At 44.0% G+C, this 13026-nt stretch overlaps 1 protein-coding gene across 1 annotated transcript in view; it reads right to left on the bottom strand.

Annotated features, from left to right (window-relative positions):
• Window positions 1-4606: 4606 nt before the first annotated feature.
• The window catches only part of LOC144169827 (lachesin-like), a 111651-nt gene continuing 103231 nt past the window's right edge, over window positions 4607-13026 (bottom strand). The window contains exons 8-10 of the mRNA XM_077699191.1: window positions 9353-9418; window positions 7996-8088; window positions 4607-4727 (exon numbers count right to left, since the gene is read on the bottom strand). Coding sequence (XP_077555317.1) covers window positions 4642-4727; window positions 7996-8088; window positions 9353-9418 — 245 coding nt within the window. The 3' untranslated portion in view covers window positions 4607-4641. The remainder of the gene's footprint in view (window positions 4728-7995; window positions 8089-9352; window positions 9419-13026) is intronic.

Genomic DNA, 13026 nt, shown 5'->3' with positions numbered 1-13026 from the left:
CTGAAGTGAAAAGGAGGCGCGAAATGCGAATAAGTTGTGAGGATTAAATTTCATTATATGGCGCTTATTTTTAAATCTTTGATACTGGCCCGTGTGCTCGCAAAATGAGGCGTTCCTTTAGCTTATAGTCCGCTTGACAGCAGGACATGCTGCGGAGTTTCAAAGGTGTTGTAGTGTCCTTTTAATGCTTATCCTACGATGCCCCGAAGGCTCTGCCTCGAAAAGGCAATGCGACGACAAACACACTATGCAAATCTTTCTGCAGCAACAAGAAATTTAAGACCACACAAGTTTAGCGCGTTCAACCACTTTATTTCACTTTGTGCACCCATGTTGGTGAACAATGACAGAACGACGGAGAATGTTGCAATCACGAAAGATGTGTTTATTTACAGATGAGATTCGAACAACATGTTAACTGCTGAGCTATGAAACGAGAAGTCTCACACGCCCTGTGCAGGTGTTTCTTACGTGGCGCTCATAACGTACAGAATTCATGTAATGGTTTGTGCTGTCATACGCAGTTCCGCCGTCTCGTGCGGTGACCAAGTACGAAACACAAGAAAAAAAAAAAGACTCCCTGTCATTCAAGTGTTACATATAGCAGAATATTTTGAGCCACAAACCGTGAACTACGCGTAACCTCTGCGCAATCTTCAAGTTGGGTCGAGGGGCATTGCGCTCGTGGTTAGAAACAGTCTAGCCCTCTTCCGTTAAATGGGTTTTATCATACGTCGAGGAATGGCTACGCGGTCTTCCTTTTCTGTGATGTTTATTGTTGTTCCAGGTTTTAAATGCAGAGCATTTGTTAGTCGCACGATGTCTGGCATCGGCGTCGGCGCAGTCCACACGCTCACTGCGCATGCGCGTCGCGTCGAGGCGATAGCGAACACTCTCTCGCGAGGGGCATTGGATTGGATTCGATTGGATTGGCTTGGATTGGATTTGGATTGGATTGGATTAAAGTGGATTGTGTTGGATTGTGTTGCGTCATAGCCGCGGCAGACGCGCTGGGGCCGGCGCATGTGCAGTACTCTCTCTTCCGCGGTTTCCTCTCCTTCGGGCGCGCTGCGCATATAACCGGTGTGCCGTTCTCCGGCGAAGCAACATCCGCGCTTGGCTCAAACACGTAGAGTGCACGCCGCTTTACAAGTACGCCAACGTCGTCATCGACTGGGACCGGCTTACGCAGTCCGCTCAACGTACATAAGCGGCGGAGCGCGCGTTCGGAATTCAGTCAAGGGCGTCTTTGCTTGGCTTTCGCTTGACGTGACGCTTTGCTTGACTCGAGTAGATGCGACGCATTTACTCGAGTTCCCCGCGTGGGAAGATGCGGGCGGGTTTTTTACGGAATGCAGCGGTCGTAGCCCTTGTGAGCTTTCATACTTGCGAGTTGCAAACTTGCAGGCGAAAGCCGGCCGTACATAGTTAGGGAGGGAGGGTCCGACAGGTTACTGAAAGCGTGTTCAATGACGAGCTCACCAGCTGCTGCCATAACAACCGGCAACAAGAAAAAAAACAACGTCTCTCCAGTTACACTTGCCGCGATTCAATTTTCGGTGCCCTTTGAATTCTCAGGGCCAATATGCATTTTTCACATTGCTACCTGTATGCCTGCTCTTCTCAAAACACACTCCAGTAACGGTTTTGGCTTACACAGTTTTATTGTTCCCTGTGCCAGGTACCTTTACCTGTTGTGTGTTCGTGTTTATATGTCTATATAAATCTAGGAAAACAGAAAACTCACAAAGGGCGCGTGGAAATAGTACGAGTGAATAGTCGGAGACACGGCAAGAACAATAACACAGAAACACGGACGGTAACTTGCTTTCATCACAGTAACGTTGACATCACATAAACCTTACTCTTATGAAGGCAACCCCTTTGCCGATATGTAAGTAAGCTTCTTTGTTTTGTTTGTTCTTGCCGTGCCTCTGGCTATTTACTCATGCTCATAGGTATATATATATATATATATATATATATATATATATATATATATATATATGTGTGTATATATCTATATATATATATATATATATATATATATATATATATATATACAGAAAGATAGGTCGGCAATCTATAACGCCAAAGGTGGATTAGGGGTGGGGTTAGACTTTTTTCTTTACTACGGTTAATAAAGTTAGCAGTTTTTTTTAATATACGGAAGCAAGAAAGGAAGAAAAACTGGGCGCGTGTTTTTCTTTCTTTCTTGCTTCCGTATATTGAAAAAAAACTGCTAACTTCATTAACCGTAGTAAAAGAAAAGCCCAACAACACCCCTATGCCTCCTTTGGCGTTATAGACTGCCGGCCTATCTTTCTGTATATATATATATATATATATATATATATATATATATATATGTGTGTGTGGGGGGGGGGGGGGGTGCGTGGGTGTAGTGCGCAGTATACTTAGAAGGGGAGCTCGTTGCAACCACTCGTTCGTGTGTGCTGGATAGCCCTTTTTTATGCCAGTTCGCTCGGTACCGAGCGAACGCTGTTCCTACGCCTGTTTTCCAATTTCGGTGCTTTCAACAGCAGCACTCCTTTAAAGCGGCCTGGTTTCCTTTGCATCGGCTTTCTTATGCCCGAACCAGTAAAAGGAAATAAACCCGAAAAATAATCAGCCCTTTAATTACTTCCTTCGCACGCCTGATTAGAACCAGATCGAGAAAGACATCAAAGGGGACCGCGAGAATGAGTTTCTGTATAGTTGTTTCTTCTCTTTTATGCTCTCAGCCCCTTTGTGGTCCTGGTACTGCATATGGGCTTTTCTGACAACCACACATTGCGTACTTAGTGTAACGTTGCTATTTGCTACGCTACTCTGAATACGAGCATTTTAGGTTACCTGGCTGTTACCAGCACGTTTCGTGCAGGTTACCAGGAGGAGTTGATGTACTTGCACGCTACGTTGCCACAACCGCAGAATCAATAGGATGAGTACACTGCTTGTACAGACGCGTACTCCAACACACACACACATGCACACACATGATCACACACACGCACACACACACACAGGCATACATGCTTCCATTCGTGCGCATATCACTCAGGACAGTGGGAACAGAACATTAGATGGTAATGAATTGGATACATTCTTTTTGCTCTACTGTACAGACAACTTTGAGTCGTTTGGGCGCTCTCGACTGAGCCAGTTCGTGGAGGATGTGGGTCGTGACATCTTGGGTCGTCCGTCGACTAGAAGTGTTCGCTTGTTGACGAAGTGACCCTATCAGGGCAATGCGGACAGCGCCAGTGGTATCCATATACCGCGGGTATTTTTATCCGTTTTCTTGTTTTCCTTCTTCATATTCTTCTTCTGTTCGTCAGCCACCCACGAAGGAAATCCTACATGCTCTGCCGTGTCAGCACCTAACAATACTGGAGAAAAAAAAAGACGGGTTAAAAGCAATTAGCCAGTCCGAATTATTGTAGTAAAGATCGAACACCCGCCCATGTGCCACATCACCAGGCTCACAATAAAGTTTTTCCTCCTCCTCCTCCAAGATTTCGAAACACGTAAACATCTCCAGGTGTTCAATATTAATCCGGAGCTCTCCATTACGGCGCGCCTCATTACCGGTGTAGTTTCAACAGGTCAAACCCCACAATGAATCAGTAGATTGCGAGAGAGTACAACAGGCAATTTCTCATCTGTGAGTGGGCACTAGTATCACACCAAGACGTTACCATTGTAAAGATTCGTCAAGCCCCATCACACCGTTTCGTTCCAGGCTCTGGTACTGTTGGCTACAACGACCGTTCGCCTTGGTCCCTGCTCACCGCCGCACCACCGTCTACCCCCCAAAAAACAAAATTTCATTAATTTCTTTTTCTATGATATGGGTCAGGACTCTTTCTTGAAGAAGCCAGCTTAGAAAAATACAATTACATTCATTAAATGATTGACATGGCGGAATAGCAACCACGTCAATTTTAACCCGAACCTCATTTCAATAAAAGTTGCTAATATAAAACAGAGATGAAAAACTGGCGCCTCATCAGCGGCTTTCTCGTACAGGCACTATCCCAACAGATGTACTATGACACGCAATGTACAAAATCCACGTCCAATGGCCATGGTCGGGCGACTGCAGTGGTTCCCCAGGTTTGATTGCACCGTTTGCGTTCCAGCATAAAATATACACCCTGACTACTGTCTTCACCACCACTATCAGACAATTGAACCATGTCGTCACTACCTGATGTTGTGCAGCAGGAAATTTGAATCCTTGACAATATTTGTAATTTTTTGTGACACAAATGTTCCAGATCAAAAGACTCCGTGTACGATTAAAATGCTACTACAAAATGTCGTCTCAGGAACGCATTCGTGTGCAGCAGTAAATACCAATTCAAAGGGTTTCTGTGTGGGGCAGACCAACTGGGAAGAAGGGTTACGCATTAGTAGGGCATTCCAAAAATATCTGTACCATTTTCTGTATTTTCCCTTTTGGTTTAGCGATGGTTTGGTTTTCGATTCTCTTCCTTAAACAGGGCACGTGCTATCTACGATTTTCGTGACCTAGTCCCAAGCAAAGTTGCTTTAGATTACGAAGCAACGAAGTAAGTCGAGGTGGACGAGCCATTCTTACATTTATTCGACATCCTTTGTCTGGAGGACAGGTTATCACGTAAGCACGAGCGCCGTCATTACGATTGAGAGTGACAGAAAAACGACGTTGTTTTCCAGAGTACTCGCCGCATCTGTTGAGCCTGCAACAAAAACAAGAGCCACATCACAGATATTATGCATCACAGCTTTCTCGCAGTCCACGTTGGTGCCGTGGCTTCAAAGAAATGTTCAAAATTTTGCGTTTTAAATACACTTTCCCACAGCGAGGACGGCTGCCCCGCACATTGAAAAGACAGAAAGGTTATTAAAAGATAACGAAAAAGACAAATATGAGAGAGAGAGAGAGAGAGAGAGAGAGAGAGAGAGAGAGAGAGAGAGAGAGAGAGAGAGAGAGAGAGAGAGAGAGAGAGAGAGAGAGAGAGAGAGAGAGAGAGAGAGAGAGAGGTAAGGACAGTTTTACCGCAGCGCACACTGGTGCGGTGCCTTCAATTAAATGTTTGAAATTTTGCGTTTTAAGCAAACGCTTCCACTTTTGCTTAAGCTTCGCCTTTGAACGTGGAACGCGGAAGCGTAATCGGACCCCGTTCCTATGTCATAAACACTTTTCGAGCGGTGAAAACTTTCCTCTCTGGCTCGCACGCCATCTGTTGGGAAAGGGACTTATGACCCCGGGGGTCCGAAAACATGAGCAGAGCAGGAGGAATCGTGTGGCGGGAGGGGTAGAAGCGTCTCAATGATGGCTTTTCCTATATCGCGCGCTCACCACCGGAGCTTTACACCATGCGAACCATGACGCAGACCTACGTATGCTACTGGACGATGGGAAGAAACGAAGGAAGTTCCCGGAGCACACAAATCTGCTTACGCGGTTCGAAGGAGAAAACCTAGCGATTAACAATACCTTCTTTACAGCTACTTCATGTTCGCGTCTCTTTCTTCGCTTTCGTTCCTACGTTATTTGGAGCGAATTACTTGCGCAAGCACAGTGGCCGCACGTCACGCGATAGCACTCCCAGAATCATAGCTCTCCGTGGCGTGCGTGTACCTGTTCTAGTCACGTTCCGTCATGCTTACCTGTCATGTTGCACGCATCAGAAGCTGCGTTCCAGTTTGTGGACAGGTTGGTAGACAGCTTAGGAAGCACTCTAACTATACGTCTAAATGAATAAAATTGGAACGGCGCCGCGGTCCCGAACGCAACACCTACGCAGACGACAACCTCGTAGAAGACAAGTCGACAAACGCAAGCCACACGTTTCGTAAATTACCGTTATTATTACAAACATTCCATGATTTAAAAATTAAACAAATTCATCTTCAGCACTAGAAAATTATATTAAATATTTCGATAAAAGAACAAGTGCTTTTCTTACAACATTATACGCAAAAGGGTGGCGCTGGCGTCACTTGATAGTTTAGACAGGAAGGTCGCCCGCATCCTTGGTGACTTTGAATCCGTCTCCTCGAAGCAGACCTCGTTGACTGCTTCGTTTGAATTGGTAGGAGGCTTAACATGGCGGGCTGTCCGCGAAGACGGCAACGAAGCCGTTTAAAGGGTTAAATTGGAACTTACCCAGGATAACTCCTATTCCCTCTCCGGCAGAGTGTCGAGTTAGCGTGGTGGGAACGCACCCTGCGCTTGGTCGGGAGACCCGGGTTCAACTCCCGCACGAACCCAAATGTACTTTTGTGCGCTCATTTCCCCTGCAGCACCGGCCGGTTTCAGTGCGTAATGTGGGTTGACCCTAGGGTATTTTTCTCTCAAACCCTACATCGCCGACGACGCCGGCTGTTCTGCGCCAAGTGGCCTTTCACGTACGCGTTAACACACACCGCAGACATATTCTGTAGGCGGCAATGCTGCTTCATTTAAAGCTATTACACGGATCCACTGAACGAAAGCACCGACATCAGTCGAATATTTATTTCCAGGCCAATAAAGGAACACTCGAAAAAGAAAAAAAAAAAGCTAGACGGGGGATAGGTTATGTGCACGGCTTATGCCCAGTGTCTGGGGTATGTTCTACATAAATGAAAAGTAGGAGCCCAGGACGTTCATACTTTCTCTGTGGTTCGCCGGCGAAGTAGTTCATCGTCAACAAATTGGCGTCTGGACTCTTTTATCAATAATAAAGTGTTACAGCCCTTAAAGCGAGTCAAGGCCAATTTATGTTCAAAACAGCTTTACTGCGCGGACGTACGGGTTCTGCTAAGCATTAAAGCACCGTTTTTTTTTCAAAAGAAAAAAAGCACCCGCACCTAAACAGAAAAAGTCTTGACGATCCCCAGATTTCAGCAAAAAAAAAAGGGGGGGGGGGGGTTAAGAAAGTAGCTGAAGACGAAACATGGACATGGATTAAGCAGCCGTGACCTAAGGCTATGGCCCGACGGACTACCCCGTTGGCAGCTTAGGGCTCCGTCGTCTGGCATGTATGCCTCGTCGCTTAGGGAAGCCGTGAGTCTTGCTAGTTTCTTCCGGTTTCTGCTGTCATTCGTAACGGCGGTATTATGAGTAAAGGACGAGTGTGCGCTTCACGAAAGGCTCTAGGCACGGTAGAAAAGCTCAAAGCAGCCGCTATGCGGCGGTGATGATCTTGATGCTTTTATGGCCACGGCATGACTTATTCTCACCGAACGGAGAGCAATTTAGTTGACAAAACACAATCTCAAGTCTTAAAAATTTCCTTACGTCACGCGTGCAGTGGGGTGCGAAATCAACAAATGAATAAGTTAAAATTTAGCGAGTTTAACTTTCATATTATTTGCATTTGCCTCACAACAACAATGAAAAGAGAAATGAAAGAAAGGGAAAAAACGGTCCTCATGAAAGCCAAAAGAGCAGCACTGCGATATTTCGTCGCCGCTTCCTTCGAGGTGGAGCTGGCCATGACCGGCTGCAGTTGTTCGAATCCGGAATAATCATATTACTCTGATAATTGGGCATTAGAAAAGTATGCAATTCTGACTTGCCGAATTCAGACAGCAAAGCTTGCATAAAGAAGGGGAAGTGGGGAGACGTTGCTATCGTTTCCCTGAATACGTTGAGTACAAAAAAAAAAAAATCACTGAGTCGGAATCACTAACATAGAAGAAAATTGTGCAGGAAATGACACAAGTGGCGGGGAATGCACTGGACAGGGCCTCCTAGAAAAGATTCTTTCGCCATCCCTTTTAACATTTTTCCCGAAGATGGAACTTGCAGCAAAAAAAGAAAGGGAAGAAAGACAGCAAGGAAAGGCTACGAATTCTAAGAGCGGTACGACGTATTTTATTTTTATCATTGAGAACGCTTTTTAATTGAGCATGAGCACAAAAAAAAAAGTTCAAAAATGACATTCGAAGATCTGAGAAATATGGGGAATAATAGTTAACGCAGTCACCTAGAGTGCAAAAAAGAGAAAAACTTACCTTCTGGTTTGGTCGGCGACACAGAAACTTGCGGTTTGACGGGGAAGCTACGCTGTTTCGTTACAGAATCCCGAGGTGGCTCCATTTTGCTCTCTGCGTATGCAATAAATAATGCCAACAGCCATGCGAGATTCACAATGCTGATATATATTCTGTTCCAGTGATGTTATCACATCCTTATTTGATTTGGCGTCTAAGGTTGGCGTATAAGATTGGCGTCTTAGTGTGTTACGGTGTGTTTCGTTGTATGCACATCAGTGCGAAAATGTCTTGACAATTTTGACCGTTGCAAAGAGTTATTTCTCAATTAGAGCTGCAAAGATGACTTGCGAGTAAAAAACCAATTTGGGGTATCTTCCAGATGGCCCGCCATGGCCTCGTTTAAATAAAAACTTTAAAAAAAAAAAAAAAAGACCAAGTCGTAAGATACCGAGACGTTGTAGTTATGTCGGTGAAAACAGAACATGGCCGATAACGAAAGAGAGTACAGTACAGGTGCGTTTCCCTCGCTTTCTGTCTTTTCTCTCTTTCGTTCATCATCGATCCTGCGCTGTTTTCACCGACATGTCATGCAACCAACTAGCCCGAATTCAAGCTTCCGCAGTAGTTAGTGCGCGAAATAGGACACGTTTACTTTTCATATATGATATATGTGCCAAGTAAGGAGCAGTGACTGCAGAGGAAAAAAAGAAGTGACGTAGTGGTTGCCTAACTGAAATCGCAGTTTTCTTCCCAATTTAAAGCAAATGTGGATTGATGCTGCCCCACAGAGTCGCTATGCAGTATTTATCTCATGGAAACTTTGTTACGCATTGTTTAAAATGCTGTCAGTGCATTGACATCAGCAAAGCTTTGGTGGCATCGAGGCAGTTAGTTAGGGCACCTAACTTCCTTCAGTGTTTTGATGACACCAAAACCGATCTGCACCACCTCATCTGGTTCTGCCCCGAATTCGCTCGTAACTATATATTCAAACTCCTGCGAATGGTCCACTAGCCCTCACAAGCCTTTGTACTATCGACATCCATACCCTCACACAAATTTCATTATATTACAGCAATAGCGGACTTTCATGAGCAGCCTAAAGCTGTGAGTTTGCTCCCGCCGGCACACCAGTCCCCTGTATACGGCCAACCCACCTCAACGCGCACACATATTGAGCATCTTCAACCCACCACAGAACCTCTCTCCCACTCCATTCATCCCTCTCTCAAACGGGGCCTAGAGCCCTCCACCCCAATAAAATTGGTTCTCCTCCTCTTCTATTTGAAGGCGTTACATGCAGCAGTGAATTTTTTTTTGTCATTTCGTTGTTTTCCGGCGATATGGTGGGTTTTTTTAGCAAAATGTCGGTTACCTTCAATGCTTTGGATCCTGGCAGTCGATGGCTCCTTAACCTTTGGTGGTGGAGGGACGTGAATCTCTACAAAAAATGAAATGAAGAACATTGCAACCAGAACCTTACTGCAAAGTCCAACCTTGGCCGGTGAATTTTGCTTAAACCACCGCAGCCACTTAGTGCCTGAAGCACTGTGCTGTTAAACATCGAACGCACTGGTTTCTCTTAGCATTGCACCGAACTTATTTTACCAGCAGCGCCCCCGGCTTATAAAAAAAAGTACCTTCATAAAAGTACCTTCAAAAAGTACCTTCATAAAAGTATCTGCTTTTATTTGAACTACTCATACGCTGGAACCTCAGTGACATCGGACTATTAAATTGGTACTTATTTATTTTTTTGTGCGCCTTAGTTGTAGGTTAGGTAAACCTGAGTTATTGCGTGACCCTAAAATAAAACTGCGCGCGTATTAGCATGTGAAAGAAGATAAACCCTGTACAATACAACACTGTGTCTTTTCCCCCGTATCTGTTCCACACGCGGCTTTCTTTCGTGGACAGACAAAGACGACTTTTTGTTTTCTTTTCCTCTTTGTCGACGGAGAGTTTCAACTCCCGTCGCGAGAACCGTATTTTTCATGAAGGCAAATGCAAATATGCTAACGTACTCGAAGTGTAGCAGGTGCCAAAAGAAGCCGGTTTAATCTGAACTATTTCCAAGTCCTGTGACTTCTTGGCTAACGGCGACGAGCTAATAAAAACCGGTGTTTGAATGTTTTTACCAACAATATTAACCTTTAAGGGTTCTGCGAGCAAACGTTAGTAAGTGCAATTTTCTTACTTTGAAGCTGCCACTTAAAATTCCACAAAGGAACGAAATTTATGTATAATATTCAAACTGCGACATAGTTACACAGTCTTTTTTTAAGAAGGAAAGGTAAACAAAAATTGTCTTCCAGTTTGCGTAGTCAGCCGGTGCACATGACAACGCGCATGTTTCCTTGCTTAAAGAGGAAAAAGAATGGCTTTGGGGGAGCGGGGAATGCGGAATCCAGAAAAGGGAGAAATGGGTGAACAAGAAGTGAATAGGGACCGTTAGACTTAGAAGTGGCATGTATTTTGGTTCTGATTCGTTTCACTCATTTTCATTGAGGCATATGTTCTAGTCAGTATATATATATATATATATATATATATATATATATATATATATATATATATATATATATATATATATATATATATATATATATATATATATATATATATATATATCAGGGTGTCGAACCGGAACCGAACCGAACCGTAAACCGGAACTGAACCGATATTTTTGCCGGAACTGAACCCGAACCCGAACCGTTATTTTTTGAGCGCGCTGAAACCGAACCGGAACTGAACCGAAAAAAGAAATAACGGTTACCGGTTCATGCCGAAACGGTTCGACCCTCTGTTGTTGATATTGCACAGTCAATGCAATTCAGGCCTTTTTTTCTTTCACGTACCATCAACTTCGTACTTGCTCGGGTACTTTCCCCTCCCGACAATTGAACACTATCACGCTCTATGTAACAACAGGGGAAATGAATTAGCACCATTGTAGCAATGATCTGTTGCTGCTGGAGGCGCGAGCGTAGTGCAAGCTGACCAAACGAAATGTCATTCTCGGCAGCTTGCAGGGGATATAAAACGACTTTGCCCTTCCCTAGTTGCGACTTCATTGGAGCAATCAGGCTGCAGGAGTGCTCCACTGCGCAACAGCGAAAGCTCACACCCGATGTGGGCAAACTTTTTGCATTTCATAATTTGTTTAAAAGGACCGACACCTGCAAATTATTAATACTTGACAAGTGTGACCGCAGGAGCTGCTCAGTGGCTAAGCCGTTTGCTAAGCCGTTTGCCCAACTCGCTACATTGCTTCTACTGCGACTCGTTCCGGAGGGGAGTACTGCTGTGGACGAATTAAAGAGCGTCTACCCAAAAAGTCCCATCTCATGCTCCGCGTGACAAATTTCCCTTTCATTTTGTAACCGCATTATCTGTTATAAGATTCCGCAATGTAGCACACGGAACGATGGTAGGGGTTCAGGCGGTACGATGACATACTGATTGTAATGCACACTTTCGGTATCGCAAAAGGAATTGCAGTGGTCAGAGCAATAATGCAGTGACTGAGCATTAACTAAAGCTTACTTTTAACAAAAGTGTGGCTAACACATTCGATAAGGTGACAGCTAACAAATTATTCAGGGTGACCAAATATTCTAATTCGTTGGTAGTATTTATGTGCCTGTTGTAGGATTTTTCTGTTTTGTTACAAATATAAAAAAATGTGCGCCATTGGTATTAAGCGCTGGTATTTGAACGCGCCAGTACGCAGGACTAAATTTAAGGCTTCAAGGTTAGCGTGATGGGTGATTGCATAGCGACGATTGCGATTTCAACAAAAAAGGAAAGGACAGAAAATATATCCCACCGTCATATGTCTTGGCGGTGGCTTTATGAATAGTCGCTGGTACAACATAATGTCTGAGCGAGAAAGAAGGTGGTAAATCGTCGCCACTTCATTTGTTTTTCTAATATCTCGTGATTGTTTAAAGTTTGCTTTGCAATTGCGCCACTGCCCTTGGGGAACAGCAGAATTTTGAATTTTTGTTTGTGTTTTGACTTGACGGTCGTTTTAAACTAGTAAATGTTTTTTTCTAATTTCAGTGATAATTCAACTCGTCGAACCGGTTCGCGAACCGGTTCAAGCTCCCGAACCGGTTCGTGAACCGGTTCGGTAAGTGATTTTGTCGAACCGGAACTGAACCGGAACGAAATTATTTCACCCGAACCCGAACCGTAACCGAACCGGTATTTTTTTCGGTTCGACACCCTGATATATATATATATATATATATATATATATATATATATATATATATATATATCTGTATGTCGAACCGACAAAAATACCGGTTCGGGTACGGTTCTGATTCAAAAGAAACCATTTCGTTCCGGTTCAGTTCCGGTTCGACAAAATCACGTACCGAACCGGTTCGCAAACCGGTTCGGGAGCTTGAACCGGTTCGCGAACCGGTTCGATTAGGTGAATTATCCCTGAAATAAGAAAAAAACATTTAGTTGTTTAAAACGACAGTCAAATCAAGATACAAACAAAAATTCAAAATGCTACTATTCCCCAAGGGCATGCAGTGGCATAATTGCAAAGCAAACTTTAAACAATTATGAGATATTAGAAAAACAGATGAAGTGGCGACGATTTATAACCTACTTTCTCTCCCAGACTTTATGTTGTCCTAGTGACTATTTATAAAGCCATCACCAAGATATATGACGGGGGGATATATTTTCTGCCCTTTCCTTTATTTTTGAAATCGCAATCGTCGCTATGGAATCGCCCATCACACTAACCTTGAAGCCTTAAATTTAGGCCTGCGTACTGGCGCGTTCAAATACCAGCGCTTAATACCAATGGCGCACATTTTTTTATATTTTTAACAAAACAGCAAAATCCTACAACAGGCACATAAATAGTACCAATGAATTAGATTTTTTGGTCACCCTGAATAATTTGTTAGCTGTCATCTTATCGAATGTGTTAGCCACACTTTTTTTTAAAGTAAGCTTTAGTTAACGCTCAGTCCCTGCATTATTGCTCTAACCACTGCAATTCCTTTTGCGATAGCTATG

The sequence above is a fragment of the Haemaphysalis longicornis genome, unplaced genomic scaffold (assembly GCF_048455015.1).
Source record: "Haemaphysalis longicornis isolate Haplotype H1 unplaced genomic scaffold, Haemaphysalis longicornis Haplotype H1 scaffold_2, whole genome shotgun sequence".
Classification (NCBI taxonomy): Eukaryota; Metazoa; Arthropoda; class Arachnida; order Ixodida; family Ixodidae; genus Haemaphysalis; species Haemaphysalis longicornis.
Note: the sequence above shows the minus strand (reverse complement) of the source record. Positions and strands in the feature narration are given on the sequence as shown.